Source organism: Diabrotica virgifera, chromosome 8, assembly GCF_917563875.1.
Source record: "Diabrotica virgifera virgifera chromosome 8, PGI_DIABVI_V3a".
Classification (NCBI taxonomy): domain Eukaryota; kingdom Metazoa; phylum Arthropoda; class Insecta; order Coleoptera; family Chrysomelidae; genus Diabrotica; species Diabrotica virgifera.
In genome coordinates, this window is record NC_065450.1 from 92,506,492 (window position 1) to 92,531,243 (window position 24,752).

General features: G+C 35.3%; 1 protein-coding gene across 11 annotated transcripts in view; it reads right to left on the reverse strand.

Annotated features, from left to right (window-relative positions):
• LOC126890038 (uncharacterized) overlaps positions 1-24,752 on the reverse strand; it is a 619,722-nt gene that overhangs the window by 289,601 nt on the left and 305,369 nt on the right. For all 11 annotated transcript variants that reach the window (XM_050658857.1, XM_050658859.1, XM_050658856.1 and 8 more), the window contains 3 exons: positions 22,551-22,728; positions 15,315-15,507; positions 7,367-7,613 (listed from right to left, as the gene is read on the reverse strand). In XM_050658857.1, coding sequence (XP_050514814.1) covers positions 7,367-7,613; positions 15,315-15,507; positions 22,551-22,728 — 618 coding nt within the window. The remainder of the gene's footprint in view (positions 1-7,366; positions 7,614-15,314; positions 15,508-22,550; positions 22,729-24,752) is intronic.

Sequence of the window (24,752 nt, forward strand, 5' to 3'; positions counted from 1 at the left end):
TTCATTGTTCCACCATCTCGTTCTTTTATGGAGTTTGTTATGTTTTCTGATTCCACATATTTCTGTTGCTGTAGACTTTATGACTACTTTGAAGGCGTTCCATCTTTCTTCCAGTGTCCATGCCTCTTTTTGGTTTTCTAGTTGTCTTAATCTTCTATTTGTTTCTTTTTTGTAATGTTCGCGCACCTGTTCTAATTTGAGCTTATTTACTTTTACTCTTTGGTAATCTTTTCTTTCCACCTCCTTTATTTTTTCATCCTCGAGTTTTGCAGTAACCATCCTGTGCTCTGTAGCTAGTTCCGGTTCCTTTTCAGTTAAGACGTTATGTATTTTATCTTCTAGGTTTATCGTATAAACTATGTAATCTATCAAACTTTTCGCTCTTCTCTCTTCCGCCACGAACGTATATTTGTCTTCGATGTTTTGGTTTGTAAATGTGTTTCCTATTAGTAGGTCATTTGCTTGGCAGAAATCTAGCATTTTGACACCATTCCTGTTCAAACATTCCTCTCCGTATTTTCCAATGCATCCTAATCCTTTGTTGACATCCTTGCCCACTCTTGAATTCCAATCTCCTAAAATTATGATTTTCTCTCTCGATTCTCTTAATTTGTCTAGTGCTCTTTGGAGTTCATTGTAGAATTCTGTCATCGTTTCTTCATCTCTGCCTTCAGTTGGTCCATATAATTGTATGAATCCTATTTTGTCTTTTAGGTCCATTTGGATTGTTATAATTCTAGATGATAATGTTTCATAGTGTGTTATTCTTGGTTCTAGTCTCTTATTTACTATTATACCAACTCCTTCCTTTGCTCTTTGTCCCTGCGGTACTCCTGAATAATAAAGACTATATTCCTCATTTAGATTTATGTGCCCTCCTCCTACCTTTTTTGTTTCACTTATTCCCATTATTTGGATACCCACTTTTTCCATTTCTTCAGTTATTTCTATTTCCTTTCCATTTAGAGAGGTCACGTTCCATGTTGCTATTCCTATTTGTTCTGATTCTTCATTTACAAAACTAGTATTTGATTTTCCATTATTGTTATTACTACTACTACTATTTATACTACCTATACTACCAATATTTCCACCACCCATCCTATTTCTATTATTATGTTTAACATTTGAACTCCTAAACCTAATCTTATCACTAATCGAGTCTATACTTTTATTTTCATTGTCCAGTGTATTCGTAATTTCCTTGTTTTCTGATCCTTGTCTGGCATCTACTTCGTCTCTTCTCTGTCGCTCTGCTAGTTTTTTGGACTCGCTACCTCCACTACCTTTTCCTCATTGTAGTTCCATCTCCATTCCTTACCATCCACTGTAATTTTGTTGTACCGAATTTTCACTGTTTTTCCTTTATCTCTCATTTCCCTTGCTTTGTCTCTTAGAGATTTCATTTTTTCTCTCTCTTTTTTTGTAAGGTCCTCTGTTATCCATATTTTCTTGGGTTCAACATTCTTTAGTTTGTTCCTATTTCGTAGAATGGCTGTTTTTTCTGTTTCGTTTCCTAGTTCTATTAAGCATGTTCTTATTCCAATCTTACATGCTCTTTTAATATTAATATTTACACCTAAATGTTTTCCAATCATATTTGTTGCTCTTTCTTTCAGTGTTGCTGAATCGTCAGTATCAATTTCTAACCCACTAATAATTAAATTATTTTTCCTTTTGTCTTTGTCCATTATTTCTATTGTTCGTTGGAGTTCTTTTATATCTTCTGTTATCTTTTTATTTTCTTTTTTAAACAATTCATTTTCTTCTATCAAATCTTGTCTTTTCTTAGTCCATTCATTTTTCATTTTTTGGATTTCTAGTTTTATAATATTTATTTCTTCATTATTTTGTTTTATTTCTTCTTTTAGTTCTTTTATATCACTTCTGGTCTTCTTATTTTCTTCCTTCATTTCTGTTTTTAAGTTATTTATTTCTGTTTTAATCTCCTGCTTCAGTTCTGCTAATATGTTCTTTATTTCATCCATTTCTTGCTTTTCCTTATCGTCTTTTTGTACTATCAGATCATGAAGCAATATATACGAAGTTTAACATATTCAGCAAATCCTCCTCGAAAACCCGATGTTTAGGTAGAATTTTTTCCGCTCGAAATTTTCATAAATTCCATTTATGCTTAACTTCTGAGTGGCATTTTCCTTCTACGGACGTGGACTATAATTTCAGTGATTTTTAGCTAGGCTTGTCTGTATCATCAATAAGGCATTTCTTTTAATTACAATTAAGCCAAAACATCGCAAACCCTGGGCTACCAAAGGTATCCGCATATCATCCAAGAATATGCGTTCACTACTGTACATCAAGAAATTTACTACCACCATCTCTATCACTGAATATATCACCAAGTATAGGGTAACTTATCTAAAACTCATCAAATCAACTAAAAAAGCCTACTATCAAATCGTCTGGGAAGCTCTAAAAGTGTTGAAAAAGAAACCTGGTGCATAATAAACGATCTTCGAAATAAAACTCACGCAGCTCAAACATTTGCCCTTCCAAACCCTGAAAATCTAAATGAATACTTCATTAGCGCCGGACTCCACTTGCGATTTTCTAGTCGCGCGATTGTTTTGTCGCGAATATTGAATACATTGTTTCAAATGGATTGACTTGTATTTGAAACAATGTGTTCAATCTTCGCAACAAAACAATCGCGCGACTACAAATCGCAAGTGGAGTCTGGCGCTTAATGTGAGTAAAAATATAACATCAACTATTTTGCCGCATCAACTAAAAATATAACATCCTATCTCCCTAATTCAGGAAAGGTCTCGAATTCATTCTTTATAAGACCAGTCGGTAAATCTGAACTGATTCAAACAATCAATAGTATCAAAAGGAAATCAATAGTATCAAAAGGAAATCATCCTGTAGTACTGATGGACTATCTATAAAAATCTTCTCAAATCTCCCAGAAAATGTGTTGGAACTCCTCGTCTCACTATTTAATGATTCCTTTGAAAAAGGTAAGAGTGCTTAAAGACAGCCATTATGATTCCACTTCATAAGGGTGGTGAAAATCTAATGCCTGCAATTATAGACCTATTGCCTTACTACCAGTACTCTCCAAAATTATTGAGAGACTCATAAAAACCCGACTTATGTCCTTTCTCATTGGTAACAACATTTTATCATAAAATCAGTTCGGCTTTTTAACCAATAAATGTAGCACTGATGCCATGTTTTCTGTACTACATGAGGTTTACCAAGCACTAAACAATACTCTTTATACTGCCACTGTTTTCTGTGAACAGGCCAAAGCTTTTGATTGTGTGAATCACGACATTTTGATAAAAAAACTAAATTTCTACGGAATTCGAGGTATTTCTTTGAATTGGTTCCAATATTACTTTGATAATAGGAAACAACTGGTTAGAGCAAATGATACTGACTCTAGTCTCATAAACATTATATGTGGAGTACCACAAGGTTCTACCTTTGGTCTTTCCTTATCTTTATAAATGACATCACTAATTTAAAAATTTATGGAAAAATTTTTCTTTTTGCTGATGATACCAGTATTACTTGGAGCAACTCAACTATTGCAATTCCACATGCAACTATAAACTTCTGATCTGCTTACGATAAAAACCTGGTCTGACTCTAATTTACTCTCTTTTAACGTAGATAAGACAGTAGCATTATCCCATAAAGGTTCTCTTCAACCCTTGCTTCTTAATAATAGCCAGATTACTACCGTTGATTCTGTAAAATTTCTTGGTATTTTTTTAGACAGCAATCTCAAATGGTCCCTTTATATCAATTTATTAAGTAAGAAACTCGCCTCAGCTTGCTATGCTATAAGATCTGTTTCGAAGGAAATCAGTTTAGCATCTTCTAGAATAACATATTTTTCTTTATTCGAATCTCATATTATGTGTTTGGGGATTTTAGAAAAATGAAAAAAGAGCAAATCTGTCGGTAATTCGACTCTTGTTTTTAGAAGGGAATGTTGGAAACGGTGACTCTTCTCCTTCAATGGAAACCGTCAAAAATGGTTTAACGAGTTTCAACGTACTGGCACGTCGGTTTTTGAACACTCACTCCCAGGTGCCCCGAAAATGGCTACTAATGAGTAAAACGTGAAAGAAATCCACGATCTCGTATTGGTAGAGCACCGACTGAAGGTGCGTGAGATAGCTGAGACAGTAGGCGAGAGAGTAGGATCAAAAGATCTCGTTAGTCATATCCTGAATGAAATTTTGCTCATAAAAAAGCTGTCGGAGCGATGGCTGCCGCATTTTCTAACTTCGGAGAATAAACGCAACCATTAGACCACTTCAGAGCAGTGTCTGATGCTGCTTAAGTGGAATTAAAATGAGTTTCTACGTTGTTTCATAACGGTCGACGAAACAAGGTTCCACTGGTATACATTAGGTACACCAGAGTCCAAGGAACAGTCGATATAGTGGATGTCACCCCGCGAACGTGCCCCGAGGAGGGCGAAGACTGTCAAATAGGCTGGAAAGGCGATGACCGCCATTTTCTGGGATTCACAAGGTGTGATCTATATCTACTTCCTGGAAAAGGGCAAAACGATCACAGGGCTTTACTATGCCGCATTATTAGCCCGATTCGACGCCGAATTTCAGAAAAAACCGCCCCAACTGGGGAGAAAAAAATACTCTTCCACCATGACAATGCTCCGGCGCACGCCTCTGCCATCGTCATGGCCAAATAGGGCTACAAACTGCTGTTCAATCCAACGTATTCTCCAGATTTGGGCCTGTTCTTTTTGTTTCCAAACTTAAAAAAGTCACTGGCCAGGCAGAAATTTGAGTCGAATAAAGAGTTCATCAGCGCCACGGAATTCTACTTTGCAGACATCGAGAAAAGGTATTTTTCAGACGGGTTAAAGAAGGTGGAGTATCGATGGGTCAAGTGTATCGAGCTAAAAGGAAACTACGTTCAGAAATAAATCGCCACTTTTCCAAAATTTTCATTTTCTTTTGAAGGCTAAGTACTTATCGGACCGCCCTAGTACGCTACTTGCGTATAGAATAGAGTCAAATGCCATGAGAAGGTCTATACAAGCAGTATGAAGTTCCTTTACTCTCGTTAACCTCTTCTTTATTAAAAATATATGGCCAACGCAGGGTCGTCCTGGTCGATATCCACTTTGTTCTTCAATCTACATGACCTCTACTTCTATTAGGGTTTTTATGACTACATATTGTAACGGTACGAAGGTCATTGATATCTCACCCCTTAATTTTTTTGTGTTAAGACCGTATTTATATTACGACCCCGGTATAAGCATTCTGTCTAATAGTTTCGTATTCCGAAGCCGCGAATTGTCTCATGATTTACATCTGAAGTGGGATGTTTACATGAATATTTTTTAAGTTCCTCACAGACGTATGGTATTGCGTAATCCTCGTTCCCACATCTTTCCGTTTGCCCAGAAGTAGAGCATTTGTTTATCTTCATCGAGTTATCAAAAGAATTTAATGTTTTTTTGAGACTAAATTCTGTCCACTACAGCCGGAATGTTGATATAATAAATTCCATAGTAGCGATTAAATTCTCAAGTGACTTTGAGTTTAGATTAGTCGTTAGAGCTGAGCTAGCAATTTTGGTGAGAACCAAAAAACTTGTTTACGGATAATGAGTATTTTCTTATTGGTTAAGAAGAAGATTTACAACTTTACAACTGATGATTGCTAGAATGGGAGTGTAAATTTCTGCGTTGAACTTTGGAGATAGGAGTTCGAGGAGATCGAGAAAGTCAGTTACGTTAGAGCCGTCAAGAAGAAAAGTCTAGTTTGAGCCGCCAGGAGGTTCCAGTTTAGTATAGTGAAGTTTAAAATGTAGTTACAAGTTTCTTCGGTCGGTTGATAGCTTAACTCAGCTCGGCATACACGGCGGACAGAAGACGTGGACTCCGGCATTTTCGCTGCTGTTAAGCGGATGTCGATATTGTTATACCACTTTTGGTATCATTTTTTCTTACATGCAGTCAGATCCAGGAATTATGCAGAAGGAGTAGAATTTTTTGTGTTACTAGTTCCAACATCCTAGTTAAAGCACGGAGTTGCTTTTATTTTAGTATTTTTGAAAAACTAGAGACATTTTTTTTTTATGTTTTTGTTCGAGTAGTGCCAATTTGTTTTGAGAAATAAATCTAATGCTGAATTTTTCTATAAATTTTTTTTATAAACTATGGGGGTAACCTGATGTACTTTTATTGAATCAATTCATTTGTAAAGTGACATTTGGTGAAGTGGACTTAAAATCAACCAAGAAGATTCAGGACTAACAAACAAGGTATTATTTTTTCTATGTTAAAACTTTTCATTTTCTTTTTGATAAAAATGATCTCTATTTGTAACACCGTAAGAGAACACAGATTTAATTTCTTTTTGGTTCAATAAATAATGTTTGACTTGCAAAATACAATTTTATTATTTCTCTTTTCCTTCTCTCTTGTATCGTAAGTACAACAAAGATTTAACTGAGTAATGACATAGATAAGGTAAGTCACGCTATATTTTTTTCACACCATAAGTATTTTGTATATTTTATAATGACTAGTTTTTTGTTTAATTTTTTTTTGAGTTAGCTATCTTTTCTTTTAATATTTCTATTTTTTTGTATATTTTTGGTACCCATAAGGTAACCAGTGGCGCCCAATATTTTATTTCTTTTTATTTGACATTCTTATTTTGATTTTTCTACTTTTTTATTTCTAAGCTAATAAGAGCATTTTAATGGCATCTTGTTAAGAACCAGCCCATATCTCTTCCGATTCTAAGCAACCGTGGACTTGTTCTCCAAATTGTGTAGCACGTCACATCCTTATATGACATATCAACATCGTGTCAAATTTTATTTAACGCTATTTAGGCATGTTACATAAATGTCGCCCACCGTCTAGGCTTTGTTTTCATTGACGGTACACTATTTCGTAAAGTGTTTTAATATAGAATATATTACTGATCCCTAGGAAATTACTATAAACTATTAATTTAAAGCCCTTTTTAAACATTTTACACGACAGTTCATACTTTTTTGTCGTAGTATGTTTAATTATTAAGTCGATAGGTAAATCACCTGGTCCTGGTCCATTGTTTTTACCTGGTGATATCTGCTAAATTTACACACATATTTCATCTAGATTCAGTTGTGTGTCTAAATACGCCCTACGATGGTTCTTCCAATCGAGAAATAGTTCAACTAAGTAATATCTTTTCTCCGCTAGGTAAATCTTACACGTTGACTATTAAAAAAAGATCCAAATCACAGCAATGAAAACAACACTGTTAAGAAATATCGAAAAGGTCCCATGAATGAATAATTGAGAAGACACCAATCAAAAATTCAAAATCTCCCATAACATATTACTTACTTATTCTTATGTTCAGGTGTGGAATGGAAGGCGCTGGGTAACTGCGGCAATGGCGGAGCTGAAACACTGTCACAGCTGTCATTCGAGTCTTCCAAGTCTCTGACATCGAACGTGTTAGTACCGGTAACTACTACTTCTAAATTTCGAGGTTTATGATGGCTGTTTTTTCTTCGTCGGGCTCCAAACGTCGGTGATGAGTCTAAATGGTCATATCCTCTAAGTACTACATCGGTTTCTCCTACATAACCTACAAGATTAATATAATAACAATTTCATTATACACAAACACTTTTTTTTATTTTAGAAGCTTTAATTAGAAGTACAGGGGAAACGCGCGTTGCTGGTTTACATTATGGCCTATGATCTGCCAGGATCGCCATGTGGCAGCGATGTGGTGGCAACTTAACAGTGGTTTATTACTTTCTCTCTATGGAGCTCGATCTATCTTTCTCTCTATCTCAATATCAAATAAAGTTTAGATCAAAATAATATAAAACGCTACCTAATAATATCACACATTTTATTCAAAAAAAGTATCTCTATTGGCGCCATTTAAACAGTTTGAAGTCATTCAAGACTCTTAGTTTATTGAGGTTAGATTTTCATTATAGAAAATCTAGGGTAAGCGATAAAAAGCATTTTGCAGGTTTCCCTTTGAACTTTTGCGTATAAAGTTTTACCTAAATTACTTATATCTTACTTATATACAAGGATTATATTACACAAAAAGGAGGGTTTTTATTGAGGTCAGAGATGTAGATTATAAGATTAACAGCTTTAAAAATGAAAACGAAAGTAGTTTACCTATGTAGGGTAAAATAGTGGGGCAACAAGGAAAACTAGGCTTATATTTATCTAACAATAAAACACTGAAAACGTTTGTTTTCTATACTTCCACAAAAATTATTACAACTATGTGACTACAGCTGTTTCGGCAGAGTGCTTTTCTCAAGTGATTTAGTTTACAATGGTTTGCCTATTTAAATTCTTTCACTGAAGAGGTTGAGGAGTGGGGAGCTGTTTGTCTCGAGTTGGTCATTCAGAATTATATCTGTATTTTTCAATTTATTAATTTCCATAGATTCTAATAAAGATAGCTTAAGGCCTTTATTTTGAATATGCAGAATTTGAAACTGTTCATTAAAAGAATGATTATGATCTAGAAGGTGAAGTGCGTATGTAGAAGTGTCTGTTTTTCTATTGTTGAAAGCCCTTTTGTGTTCTGCTATCCGTTTGCCAAAGGTTCTGCCAGTTTGACCGATGTAAGTTTTCGGACAGTCACCACAAGTTAGTTTGTACACACCACTCTGTAGTTGCTTTCTCTTTCGGCTTTTATTGTTCTTAATATATTTACTTAAGTTGTTGTTAGTTCTGAAAGCTGGTGTTATTCCTTTCTTTTTTATGTATCTGGCTATTTTTGTTGTTATCTTGCCATTATGTGATAGAGCAGAAGGTACTGGGTTCTTTCTGTGGTGGTGGATAGACTAATTTCAGGGCTTTCTTATGAAGTTTTTGGTTTAAAATTTTGTTAATTGTTTTTTCGTTATAGCCATTGTTTACTGCTATTTGTTTAATGATGTTCAGTTCTATCTCGAAGTTACATGATACAGTCTATGTATCATGCTATGGTAGGCTGCTAGTTTGTGTTGTGTAGTATGGGATCATGAATTGTGTATAGTTGTGTCAGTATGGGTAGGTTTATGATATACGGAGAACTCATGTTTGTTGTGTAGTCTGGTAATTGTTACGTCTAGAAAGTTTATGGACTTATTCTGTTCTGTTTCTATTGTGAACTCAATGTTACTATGAAGTGAATTAATGTATGATAGAAATTGGTCAAGTTGCCTGTTAGTTCCTGTAAAGCATACTAGTATATCATCCACGTATCTCCACCAATATAAGAACTGTTTAAATACGGGATGTTTAGAAATTGTTGTTTCAAGCTGGTTCATAAATATATCTGACAGCAATGGGCTCAGAGGATTACCCATAATAAGTCCTGCACTGTTGTTTGTGTATATTTGATTATTGAATTCAAAATAGTCTTGATTTATGCAAATTTCAAGTAGGTGTAAAATTTCAGATGCAATGATCGGATTTGTACTATTATGGTATAAAAGATTTTTAACTAAAACAAAAGTTTCTGTAGGAGGAACACTAGGAAAAAGATTTTTATGATCAAATGAAATTAATCTGGAGTTGTTGCGCAATTGAAAATGTTGTATTTTTTTAACTAGTTCTAGTGTATTTTTTACGGTGAATTTAGGTGAAAATTTAGTGTATTCTGTAATAATATCTGACAGTTTTTTTGAAAGTTTATATGACGGAGCTGTATAAAAAGAAACTACAGGCCTTATTGGGTGGTCAGGTTTGTGTAGTTTAATACATCGAGATAGAACTGAACATCATTAAACAAATAGCAGTAAACAATGGCTATAACGAAACAACAATTAACAAAATTTTAAACCAAAAACTCCGTAAGAAAGCCCTGAAATTAGTCTATCCACCACCACAGAAAGAACCCAGTACCTTCTGCTCTATCACATATACTGGCAAGATAACAACAAAAATAGCCAGAAACTAACAACAACTTAAGCAAATATATTAAGAACAGTAAGAGCCGAAAGAGAAAACAACTACAGAGTGGTGTTTACAAACTCATTTGTGGTGACTGTCACTGTCCGAAAACTTACATCGGTCAAACTGGCAGAACTTTTGACAAACGGATAGCAGAACACAAAAGGGCTTTCAACAATAGAAAAACAGACACTTCTACATACGCACTTCACCTTCTAGATCATAATCATTCTTTTAATGAACAGTTTCAAATTCTGCATATTCAAAATAAAGGCCTTAAGCTATCTTTATTAGAATCTATGGAAATTAATAAATTGAAAAATACAGATATAATTCTGAATGACCAACTCGAGACAAACAGCTCCCCACTCCTCAACCTCTTCAGTGAAAGACTTTAAATAGGCAAACCATTGTAAACTAAATCACTTGAGAAAGGCACTCTGCCGAAACAGCCTGTAGTCACATAGTTGTAATAAATTTTGTGGAAGTATAGAAAACAAACGTTTTCAGTGTTTTATTGTTAGATAAAATGAACTTCCATCAAGTAACGGTCGAATCCATCAATTGCTTATATTTATATTAATTTTTATAATAAAAAGTCAGATATTGCTAATTTTTTATGGTACAGTAATCTAACATTTTGTTTCTCAACAGTAACTTTCCCTCCCAAGTCAAATTTTAACCGTCAAAAACTGGGTCCATACGTTAATATTCTAAAGACAATCGTCTATAATATTCTTACAATATTTCACTTAGAATTAGAGCGTCCGAAAAATCGGACGATATTTATTGGCTCTGAGAGTCCATAAAAGCTTGACACTACATATACCTATAGTCCCTTCTTTTTCTTCTTTTGAAGAGACATTCAAAAATTGTTAAATTTGTTATTGTCATTATGAAAAACAGTGGTATTATCAAAGTCCACGGAATGATCTGTGAAATGGACGAGTTTGACTAATGCATAACGATCTGGATGAAGGCGTGAATTACTTTTATGGAGACTGATCCTAAACTTTATTTGTTGAGATGTTTGGCCAATGTACGACTTATTACATGAAGAACAGAGAATGCTGTTACAGTTAAAATTGTCTACAGTAGACAATTTTACGAAGAATCGACAAGTATACCATTAATTACAAGTAAATAATGAAAAAAATTTACTTGGTAAAAGGTGTATTTATTTAAAAACCCTAAAAAGGGGCCACAAATATCACAACGTTTTCTCCCTCTAAAAAGAGCATCATCAGTGTTACAGGCTTGACATGCTGAGTCACCCAAAAATACGAAGGTTACAACCTTTTAAATATTGACTAAATGTCTTACATAGCTAAACTAAATATGAAATCCAAAGGATGGATATAATCCCTAAGGATAAGGCCCTGGGGCACTATGTAACTCCCACGAGGCACGTGGGTTGCTAGGTGAAAATTAAACGAATTGCCATTCACCGCTCTCAATGTGAAGACTTAATTTTCACCTAGCAACCCACGTGCCTCGTGGGAGTCATATAGTGCCCCAGGGCCTTATCCTTAATACCCGAATAAAGTGCGTGCCTCCTAGTGGCGGAATACGGGCAATAATACATTGGCTTATAGGGCAGTCCTTACAGTAGGGATCCTGGCCTATACAGAAAAATGCAGGCGGGTGTGGGGTAATACTGCACTTTGGTTGCATTGGTGGTGTATTGGCTAAACGTGCAGGATTGGGTATGGTGCTGATAGAAAAGGCATTCAGGCATCGAATATCCAAACAAAATCTTTTCAGGCCATAATAATGAAAAGACCTTCTCCAATTATATAAAAACTTATACTGAAATGATGGCATCTCCTGAGGTAAAATATGCCGGAAGTAAAATGAGCCTCCGTTCGGATCTCCGGGTGAGGACTATCTCAGAGGGAACACCATTGCAGGTTAGAAAAATCAGGATAGGGTCGTGGAATCTTGGTAGTCTTACAAGTAAGAGTCTGGAGTTAGTGGATGCGCTTAAGCGAAGGAGAGTTCAAATTGCTTGTATTCAAGAAACTAGGTGGAAAGGACAAAGGGCGAAAGAACTAGGTGAAGGTTACAAATTGTGGTATGCAGGGAGTAGTAACACTAGAAATGGAGTTGGTATAATTGCTGATAGTGAAATGAAAGATAACGTAGTGGAAGTTGTAAGAATGAGTGATAAAATGATGTCAGTGAAATTTGTAATTGATAAAGAGGTATTGAATGTTGTGTGTGTGTGTATGCTCCTCAAACAGGTCTGGGTGAGAATGAAAGAAGAGCTTTCTATGACCAATTAGGAGACGTCCTGAGTGATATTCCGTCAGAGGAGAAAGTTATAATAGGAGGTGATTTCAATGCACATGTGGGCCAAGCCAAGGCAGGATACGAAGCAATACATGGGGGATTAGGCTTTGGAACTAGAAATGAAGCTGGAGATGACCTGCTTGAATTAGCAACAGCATTGGATATGGCGATTGTTAACACATTCTTTAAAAAGAGAGAAACTCAACTTATTACCTACAAAAGTGGACAACATCAATCCCAAATAGACTACTTCATGATAAGGAAAGAAGACATACGTGAATGCAAGGACTGCAAGGTAATAGTTAGTGAGACAGTAAGCCAACAACATAAGCTGCTTGTTCTGGATATCGAAGTAAAAAGCGAAACTAAAAGCGAAACTAAACAAAAATATCGGAGAGGACCACAAAAAATCAAGTGGTGGATGCTAAAAGATGAGAAAGAAGGTCTATTCAGGAGAAGAATAGTAGAAAAAATATGTTGGAACATGAAAGGAAGCCCTAATACAATTTGGAGAAAAATGGCCAGTAGTATTAGAGAGATTACTATTGAAATACTTGGGAAAACGTCAGGAAAAAAGTTTGAGGATAAAGAGACTTGGTGGTGCTCAAAAGAAGTACAAGGAAAATAAAAGGGAAGGGAAAATTATACAAAAAGTGGCAAGAAACCAGATCCGACACAGATCTTCAAAACTATATGGTGGCGAAAAAGGAAGTGAAAGTAAAGTAGCAGTAGCAAAAGCCAAAGAAGCGTATTCAAACCTATACGATCAACTTGACACCAGGGAAGGCGAAACGAAGATATATAAAATAGCCAAACAGAGAGCAAAGAAAGCCAAAGATTTTAATCAGATTAGATGTATCCGAGATGAAAATAATAAAATACTAGTTCACAAAAGGGATGTCAAAAAGATATGGAGAAAGTACTTTGACAGCTTATTAAATGAAGAATTTGACAGACAGCCTGTAGAATCAACGGAGACAGTAGCAGCAATGGTCACCAAAATAACAAACGCGGAAGTAGCTCAAGCGCTGCAAAAAATTAAGAAAGGAAAAGCGGTAGGACCAGATGAAATTCCTGGGGAAGTATGGGGAGCATTGGGAGAGACAGGAACAAGGTGGATAGCAGGTCTATTTAATATAGTTATGGAAGTTGGACAAATGCCAGACGAATGGAGAAGCAGTATACTAGTACCTGTTTACAAAAACAAGGGAGATATACAACAATGTACAAACTACAGGGCTATAAAACTGCTTAGCCACACCATGAAAATATGGGAAAGAGTAATTGATAGACGGATACGTGATGAGACCGAAATATCCGAGAATCAATTTGGCTTTATGCAGGGCAGATCAACAACAGATGCAATTTTCATTATAAGGCAGTTGATGGAAAAATACAGGAGTAAAGAAACAAATGCTCATACGGTATTCATTGATCTTGAGAAAGCATATGATAGAGTTCCTTGAGGGATTCTGTGGTGGGCACTCAATAAGAAAGGAGTCGCTGGTGAATATGTAAAGATTGTGAGGGATATGTATGAGGGAGTAACGACTAGTGTTAGGACAGGTGTGGGAGAGACTGATAAATTTCATGTGAAAGTAGGATTGCACCAAGGCTCGGTGCTTAGTCCGTATTTATTCTCATTAGTTTTGGACCAGATAACAGCGAAACTACAGGGCAACATTCCATGGTGCTTAATGTATGCTTATGATGTTGTGTTAATAGGAAATATTGAAAGGGACTTAGAACAAAAACTGGAACAGTGGAGACAATTGGATTGGACAACTGAAGGAAAAAGGTTTAAAACTTAGTAGGACAAAAACAGAGTATTTGGAGTGTTCATTTAAAGATGGAGTTACTACAAATAGAATGGTATCTTTGGATGGTGAACTGATTGTAAAAAACAATAGTTTTAAGTACCTGGGATCGGTATTACAGAGTAATGGAGAAATAGACGGAGATGCATGCAGTAGAATTAGGGCTGGATGGATGAAGTGGAAAGAAGCGAGTGGTGTGTTGTGTGACAGAAAAATTCCAATGAAGCTGAAGGGAAAATTCTATAAAACAGCCATAAGACCGGCGATGATGTACGGAACTGAATGTTGGGCAGTGAAAAAAAAAGAGGAACGACGAATGCATGTGGCGGAAATGAGAATGCTTAGATGGATGAGTGGAGTGACAAAGAAGAAGATTATTCTGCTTTTCATGTGTTTCACTAAGTTGATTTTAGTGGAATGTTTGTAATCCATAAATTATAAAGAGTATTGTTGTAAATATACAGTATGGTGCAAATAAATGGGAAAAATTCCTTATTTCGTTAACCGGCGACTTTAAGGAAAAATTCCGAAATGGGTCGAGTTTTAATTTTAAATTATGATATTATGGCATACATATAATACTAGTGACGTCATTCATCTGGAAGTGATGACGTAATTGATTATTGTCTTAAATGAGAATAGGGGCCGTGTGCTAACTCATTTGAAAGATTATTCAATTCTCTATTTAGTAATATAAACATTTACATAATTATTTAATACAGAGCATTCAAAAAAAGTTTTTGAATTAAATTAATTAACAAAAAAAAGAAGAATGTACGTAATTTATTTAATTCAAAATACATTTAGCTGTTGCCGGAAATCAGAAAAAAATGTTATTTCACAAATAAACATTGTTTTTCGCTTAAATTTTTTTCTCATTTCTGGGCAACAGTAAAATGTATTTTGAATTAAATAAATTACATGCATTATTTTTGTTTTTGTCAATTAATTTAATTCAAAAATTATTTTGGACACCCTGTATAAATAATTATGTCAATGTTTATATTACTGAATAGAGAATTGAATAACCTTTCAAATGAGCTAACACACGACCCCTATTCTCATTTTAAAAAATCATCGATTAAGTCATCACACCCCGTTGGATGACGTCACTAGTATGATGTATAAACCAAAATATCATAATTTAAAAATAAAAATCGACCTGTTTCGGAATGTTTTCTTAAAGTCGCCGGTTTACGATGCTACTAATTTATTCCTTTCATTTGCGCCTTACTGTATATAGTATATACTAAAGGACTTACTACTAAAATGGCTTCCCACTCCCGAATCTTCAGTAAGAGACCCATCTTTGGAAGAAGTTTCTTCTGGATGCTGTTGATACATTCCGGCTACTCTTCTATTGTTGTTCGCCACCGTTTTAGCTGACTTTGTTTCTATGACTCTGATTGGTTCGGGTCTAGGTAACTGTGTTGATTGTAGGGTGAATTTGCCAATCTAAAAAATTAATCAAACGTTTTATTCAAAGCAAAGTAAAAAGCACATTATATATACATAGGATTGATAGATACTTACTCCAAAAAAGAATAACATAAAGAAGCAAAAACATATACCACAGAAAGTGATAGAGTAAGAAAGCTGGGTAAAAATTAAGTTTAATATCTGAGCCTCAACCAAAGAAGTTCTTGGTGAAAGAAATATAAATAAAAATAAATCGTTTTCAAGGCGAAGAGCTCCATGGTTTTCGAAAGAAAAAAACTTAAATGAAATACGTTTCAACCAAAACACAAGAGGTATAGGACAATTACAAAACAATAAGAAATTAAACACATATAAGTACTTGTAAGAAGAATAAAAAATGATCACTGGTAACGTTTTTTGAAAGAAATGGAACATGATTTTTATGGTCTGGACAAGAAAATATGGCGTTTTATAAAAGAGGTCAAAGAACGGAGGTAAAACAACTAACAGAACCAAAACACATAGGAAAGGAAGAACAAAATGACGCTAACGTTGATATGCACAGAAAGTTCGAAAAACACTTGAAAAGTTTAAGTATAGAAAAGCTGTAGTTTAAGTACCAAACATTAACGAAATATTGTGGAGCAGTAAATACAGACCAATTAACAACATTAATTAACAAAATTATAAAACACAAAATACCGGAAAATGGAGAACTAGCGGACTAATTCTACTAATCAAAAATGGAGATAAAAACAGCCAGAAAATTACAGAAGTATAAACTTGTTAAATAGGTACTAGCCTAAAACCTACAACTAAAATTTTACAAGAGGCTAATGAATCAGAGGAGCAGATGAACAACAGGGAGTAGTGTAAAATCGTGCAAAGATACAATATTCGTCACAAAGTAAATTGCTAAGAAATCACTACAATATAATAGACCAGCATTTCGGTGTCTGATTGACTAGTTGAAAGAAATTTTGATAGAGTAAGACTCAAAGATGTAATCCGTCTCCTGTATAATGAAGAAGTTACTCTAAATAGCATAAAAACTATTGAAAACATCTACCAAAACAACAAAATGGAAATCGGAATAGATGGGTAACTTACGGAGCCTATATACATATGCAGCGGAATAAGACAGGGGACTTACTGAGGCATATGCTCTTCAATTTCATCATGGGCGAAACCATTAAGTGTTATCAGGACAGAATGGGAAACAAAGAAGTAAAAGTACTCTGTTAGTCAGACGAGGCAATATTGATAGATCAATCAAGATGAAAAAAGTTTGCAAAGACTAGACTATAAAGAACCAATCAGATGTAAAATCATTGACGGCATCAGTATTAAACAAGTACCGTAAAATGGGGTGACTTTGACCGATTTTGTACTTTAATCCTATAAAAATCATATTTTAAATTTTGCTACATTTTTGTTATGGGTTTAGGCGTCTACTTTCAGTAGTTTAGATTATAATTACCAGAAAATAATCATGACTTAGAAAAAAAAATAAAAAATGCCTTTGATCAAGTTCACCCCATCTGGGGGGAAGTTGACCGTATATGATTTTTGGCTGTTAAACTTATTTTTCTTTTAGGTGGGGTTAATTTGACCGTTTTTTAAACCATTTTTTTCTTAATTCGTTATATCGGTGGATTTAACAACCCTTGGAATATTAATTCTTTTTTTTATTTAAAAATGAATTCTTAGATATTTATAAATTTGAATCGTTAAAAATAATTTTAAAAATTATACAGGGTGTCTGAAGTATATCACAATAAATATTGTTCTATTGTCAAAGTAACCCCATTTTACGGTAGTGGAAATAAAATACCTATAATATGTGAAATTACAATACCTACAATTACAATGTGGAATTACACTATCCAGCTATAGAGACCTGTACAAAGAAGTAAGAGATCAAGTACAAAAAGTAAATAGACTGGCATGCGGCAGGATGCCTTAATAACAGTAGGTAGGATGGCGAAACCAACATATTAACACAGAGATGAAGTTAACACTTTAGAAAGCCAGGGTAAGACCAATTATTATGCATCAGAAACAAGACCCGACATAGTCACAATACAAATACTACTGCAAACAGCAGAGATAACAGAAGAATTACAGGAAATATGCTAAGGATCGAAAAGAGATAGTGAAGAAATTAGAAGAAAATGTAACGTACGTATAAGCGAATGGACGGTAAATAGAAAAAAAAAAGAATCGAATATCCACATAAGCAGAATAGAAGAGATCCGTGTGGTCAAAATAGCAGGAGATAAAGATGCAACAATAGGCACAAGAAGTATCGGACGACTGCGCGCAAAAGATGGAGTAAAAACCTTATATAGAGGTATGAATTCGCCAACGAACAAGCAGAATTGCTTTTAAAGACGAAGAAAATTGGTGTACTGATATTACAGCAGGTGTAACAGTATAGTTTTTGTATAAAATTTATATCTTTTTTATTCAAAGCAGAACAGAAAAGGTACATATATACGTTCGATTGATGCACTAAAATTACAGCTAAAAATGGTACTAAAATACTTTTTGGCTAAAGTTTATAATATATTTTAACTCTGTCAACAAAGTCAAATGCTTTTTAAAAGTCGGGTCCCATTATTTCTGCATACTGTTGGTAATATTATAAAAGAAATAAACGTTGTAACAAACTAACCCCTTACGCTACGGCCCTGGAGGGTGACTAATATTATGAACCCCAACACATCGCTGCCTAAGTATTACAAGTATGTAAAGTATGTAAAGGGTGTATGTAACAAAATTAAAAAATCAGCAATTTTAATATAACAATGTTCTATGTATCATAAGGCACCCATAGAACTTTGTAAATCTAAAATATATGCATGCAATGCTCTAAAATTAATCGAAAATCATGGGTGTATGTTGTAAAAATATGTAAAGAGCGCAACATAGTCTATGTTAAACATAGGACTTTGCTTTTCGCAAAATTTTAGTGAACTTTCCAAACTCAGTATAATATGGTCCTATGTACGAGGATTTCATAAAGGAGAAAATTAAATTTGACTCCGGTAAAAATTAATGTGTATCGCAAAATATTTTGCACTGAATTCAATTATTCATTTAAAAAACCTCCAAAATATCTATGCGACCTGTGCTGAAATAGACTGCATGAATAAAGAAAACACCCTTAATGGAGAAAAGAAAAAGAAATATGAAAAATACTTGCACTTTTAATGAGAGAAGAGAAAAAGACGGATATTGAAAATGGTAAGGCAGTACTGTGTTTTGACTTACAAAATGTATTCGCATGTCCAAAACGAGACGTCAAAAATTTCTTTTATAAAAATAAGCTAAATGTGTATAACATGACCTTTCCATAAACCGGACTGTTTATTGCGCGATATGGTCAGAGGCAATGCATGGTCGGACTGGGAATGATATTGCCAGTGCTGTATACAGAATCCTGAAAAGGGTTGTAGAGGACTATGTTCTTGGAGGATTTGACTTTGTGGAGCGATAGTTGCGTTCCGCAAAATCGCAATAAATTTATGAGTTTTGCCATTGTACATATTTTAAAAACTAACACGAACTGAAAGAATATTCAAATGAAGTTTTCAGTACCTGGACATTCCTGCATACAAGAAGTCGATTCAGTTCACAGTGTAATTGAACGCAGTTTGAGAAAATCTTAATACTTTTCTCCACTTTCGTTAGTAAGAGTCCTTTCGAAAGTAAACATAAGAAAGCCTTACACCATACTTCAATTGAAAGAGTAAGATTTTCTGGATTTTTCAACCTATTCATCAAAACTGAATTATACCGCAGTTCATTTACAAAGCGTAAATACAAAATCATCAATTTAAGACAACGAACTGGGAGGAGACATGCTGCTGAAAATGACGAAATACCCATATAAACAAAAATGATCAAATCACCTTGGCACAAAACAAGGTGGAAGCTCTCAAATTTTTGTATTACAGGTGGATGCCAGAAGTAGACAGATACTTTTATGTTCACATGTTTTCTAACATGTCTAAACATAAACAGTAAAACTGAGACTGCTGATCAGAAGATAATGTTACAAAGACTTATGTTGGTTGTTTTTGAATTTTTCGTTTTTTGTTAGAGTTGCAAAGTTCTGTTATTTTATTTTTTCAATAAAAATATGGGAAAAATTAAATATTTTTTCTTCGTTTTTTTTTTTAAATGTGCTCTTGTAGTTGACTTTTAACTATTACGTTTAAAGCAAAAGCAAATTATACTTTGTTTTATACGAATTCTAAGGGTCAAAATATTCAAAGTTATTTTTCTCAGTTTCGTCATTTTGTATCATACAACCTTGTAATTCTCAGGCAGCGCATGGCATCTCGAGAATGTGTTCCAAGGTTCCAAGGATCATACAGTGGTGTGCAGAAAGGTACTGCAGGTATTTTATCCAAGCTTGGACACAGCTATTTACTGGCAAGTACTTTCCAATGTTGCATGCAAAATCATTTGTACAATTGGCGTTCCACGCTAAGCTGATATCTTGAATATGTGATTGCGACAATCCATTCTTGATTCTGATTGAGTCAGATTCTGAATTTTCGAATAGATCCGTGGATATAAACATTAGAGACATGACTCAAAACGTGATGTTGACCAATGAACAATTCTAAGAGGTTTTGTCGAGATTGTCAGTACAAAGTGCTCCCGTTTCGCCCTCGTTCCAAAGTGGCAACCTGTCGAAATGCCCTTCGCGTTTTAATGGACATAAGGACACCGACGTAAATGTCTTTATTAGCGCTGTAGAAATATATTAAAGATTGTGCATTAGTGTCGGACGATAGTGCATATCGGGGAATCGCGATGCATTTTGATGATTTCGCGACAAAATGGTATCAAGGCGTTAAAGATACCATTTCGATATGGAAGGAACTTGTTCCTCTTTTAAGAATTACATTTGGTCCGAAAAAAACCGGCATATCGTGTGTACCGCGAGCTATTTGCCGAGGAGCAAGAAGGAAAAACAACAGTGGACGTCTTCGTTTGCCGATGTAGGGCTGTTCTCGCGCAATTAGAACCAGGCACAGCCTTATAGAAGAATTCAGCTAGACATGGTTTATGGGTTATTAAACAAGGGGATTCGAGAAAAGATTTCTAGAGATTCCGTTTTAACTTTTACTGAGCTGCTTACAAAAGCAAGGAAAATTGAAGATGTATTTGAAAAACTTTGTTCTAAGAAGGACAAAGCCCCCCACAATTGTTGTGTTCTCAGTCATTCTAAGGATGAGTGTCGAACTTTACGTGATCAACAATTCAAGTGCGTTGGTCGCGCCGGTAGTAATAGTGCCGAAAAAAGATGAAATTAGACTTTGCGTATATCATCAACGTTTAAGCGCTGTGACTAGTGACTCGTATCCGTTACCGCGTATGGACGATTTGATATAAGCCGCGAAGCGAACATTATATACAGAGAAGGGCTAAATTATGGAATAAATTAATTTTCTCTAAAATGGACGACTTTGGAGAAAAATCCCGAAACAGGTCGATTTTGATTTTTAAATTACAATTTTTTGGCATATATTTCATACTAGTGACGTCATTCATCTGGGCGTGATGTTAAATGAGAATAGGTGCCGTGTGGCACCTCATTTGAAAGGGTGTTCAATTCTCTATTCAATAATATAAACATTAATATCATTACTTATACAGGGTGGCCAAAAAATAAATTTTTGAATTAAATTAATTGACGAAAAAAGAAGAATGTATGCAATTTATTTAACTCAAAATACATTCTATCACTTTCAGAAAATAGGAAATAATGTTTATTTGGCAAATAAACATTGCTTTTCGCTTAAATTAAATGTTCAAACTGCCAAGTGGTAGGTGGGAGGCTGTTTGTGATTTAATTTAAGCGAAAAGAAATGTTTATTTGTGAAATAAGCATTTTTTTCTATTTACTGACAGCAATACAATGTATTTTTAGTTAAATAAATTACATACATTCTTCTTTTTGCGTCAATTAATTTAATTCAAAAATGATTTTTTTGGTCACCCCCTATAAATAATGATATTATTATTTATATTACTGAATAGAGAATTGAACACCGTTTCAAATGAGGTGCCACACGACCCCTATTCCCATTTAAAAAAATCATTGATTACGTCATCACGCCCAGATGGATGACGTCACTAGTATGAAATATATGCAAAAAAATTGTAATTTAAAAATAAAAATCGACCTGTTTCGCGATTTTTCTCCAAAGTGGTCCATTTTAGATAAAATTAATTTATTCCATAATTTAGCCCCTCTCTGCATGTCTACCATAGACTTGCGATCGGGGTATCAACAAGTGAACGTCGCGGAAGTTGATCCGGATAAAACTGCTGTGGTATCGGAAAGCGGTTACCTCCGAGAAACGTGAAGGAAGCCCGTCGATTCAAAGAAGAAGACCAAAACCACCGCTCCCAGTAACAGGTCGGAAGGTTCGACAGCTAAGTTCTACCCGAAGAGAGATGATCAATCGAGTGGTATCGCCTGTGAGCTATGATGTTTGTGGAGTGGACACCCCTGCTGCCCTTGGTGTGTTCCACATATCGGCGCTTACACATGAGAACCTCAACGACGTTGAAGCTCAACGAATGTAGTGCCAATACGAAAACGAGGGCGCCCAAGGAAGGAAACTGTAACTTTTGCTGGCCCCTCCCCTAATGAGTTCGAGGCCAGGGGGAGACTGTAACAAACTAACCCCTTACGCTACGCCCCTGGAGGGTGACTGGAATATTATGATTGTCAAACCCCAACACATGGCATCTCGAGAGCCCGGTTTCATAGACCAGTGCCCTAAATAGTGTGTCTGAGCGTTGTGTATTATATTTAATGTGTTGCAGATGTGAATAGAATAATAGAACAACACTAAAACACTATTATGTATTTGCTTTTGCTTTTTTTAACTAACGATCGACTTTTGTATAAGAAACACGAAATACACAGCTCCATCCAATATCGTAATTTTCAATGTAAAAAACCCTAAACTATCTGAGCTTAATTATTAGTAACATTGTATTATATGTTTGGCTATCCAACGTATAGTATGTTAAAACGTGCAATTTACCTGTGGTGGCGGTGGATCTACTCTGTACATTCTGTTTCTGTTGTTATTGTCCGTAGGTACAACCGTTCTAGCTAACGCGATCGGCTTCTTTACAAAATTATTGTTCTTGTTTTGATTTGTTATGTCGCCAGCATTATTCACGTCTGCAACTTTGTTCAACCTAGAGGTCTGAGTATGCCTGAAAAGAAAACAAAGAGTAAATAAGTAATAATGTAGAAATCGTAAGATGTCTTAATACTATTTTGTCTGATTTCCTGGTCCTTCGTATCAGTTTGGTTCAGATTTAATTAATATTGTCAATATAGTAGAACCCCGTAAATTCGAACCCCGCGAATCCGAACTTTCGGCAAATCCGAACCAACGGAAAGTGAAAAAAATTTAAAAATTCAAGACAAAACCTTAAAAACATATTTATTATACAGAGTAAAGCCATAAAATTGGACAATGTAGGATTACTAGGACTTTGACATTTAAAATTTCTTAAAAATAAATATTATACTTTAATATATAGGTTTATAAAGTGTTTATAAAGGTTAAACACAAACTTACTTTGGTTCTCTCGTAGTCAACTTGAGTCTAAAAATATTGTCCACACTCTTGCGAGAACGTTTGGCTACTCAAAATCACAATGAAAGCTTTGAACTACTAGTTAAGGCTAACTTTCGAATAATCCGAACTTTTCGGAATCCGAACAGGCCGTCCCCCCAATTAGTTCGGATTTGCGGGGTTCTACCGTATATTGTGGTTAATACTGAATTTACGGGTAATAAATCAGAATAAATCAAAAAATAAAGGCGGCAGGCATGGTCCCTGTTGCGGAAAATTGGAGGAGCTAACCAGCTGGAATCCAGAGAGTCTAAAATGTCTCCTAACAAGGTTGCCTCCCATATAGTATCTTTATCCAGAGCTCCACGAGATCGAACACCTACTGCCAACGTGAAAAGAGACTTAAGGGCATTAAAACAAACGAACAGAACGGACTCCGAATATTCAGCAAGAATTTTTATTTGTGAAATCACACATACGCTGAAAAAAATGAAATCCGGTAAAGCACCTGGGTTGGATGGTATCCATCCTGAGTTCTTGATACACAGTGGTGCATACACGAAACAGTGGCATACAATGCTCTTTAATGATATATTTCAGTCGGGCAACATTCCTTTCTCACTTAAGCGAAAAAAGATAATTGCAATTCCGAAACCGGGCAAATCAAACGATAAGCCAGACAACTACCGTCCCATAGCTCTACTCAGCATGGTATATAAACTATTAGAAAAGCTTCTCTTCAACAGAATTAGTCACAGGATACTAGAAAACGTCCCCACTGAACAAGCTGGCTTTCGCCCTCATCTAAGCTGTACGGACCAAGTGCTGTCATTAACAACTTTTATAGAAGCTAGTTTTTAAAAGAAACAAAAGACAGCAACAGTATTCATAGATCTAACAGCAGCATATGATACTGTTTGGAGACAGGGATTAATATATAAACTGGCCCGTATTATCCCCTGCAAAAAGATAATTAACCTCATTGACAACATGCTGACAAACAGAACCTTCCAGGTAATACTGGGAAAGGAGACGAGTAGACAGATGAAACTTAACAATGGCATTCCACAGGGTTCTGTCCTTGCCTCTTTACTTTTCAGCCTCTATATTGATGACATGCCTGAAACCGAATCTCGGAAGTTTGGATATGCTGACGACTGGACCCTTGCAACAAGCCACCAATCTTTAGAAACTACAGAAATTACTCTCACGAATGACCTATTCATCCTTAGCGAACACCTTAAGAAATGGAGACTACAACTAAGTACTACAAAAACTGAAGTATTAGCTTTTCCTCTCAACAACAGGCTGGCAAACAGAGAATTGCGAGTGTATTTTAATATTCTATTGAAACACAATAAATACCCGAAATACCTTGGGGTTACTCTAGACAGAACCACAGAGAACATTCAGAGAACACCTGACGAAAACAGCAGCAAAATTGAGAACAAGCAACAATATAATACAGAAACTCTGCGGTACTACATGGGGGTCCACAGCATCAACTTTAAGATCCTCTGCTCTTGGGCTGATATATCCGGGGGCAGAAAACTGTGCACCAGTGTTGCTAAATAGCAGGCATATCGACCTGGTCGACACTCAACTAAACCTTGCTATGCATATGATAACAGGCACAATTAAGCCCACCCCTACCCT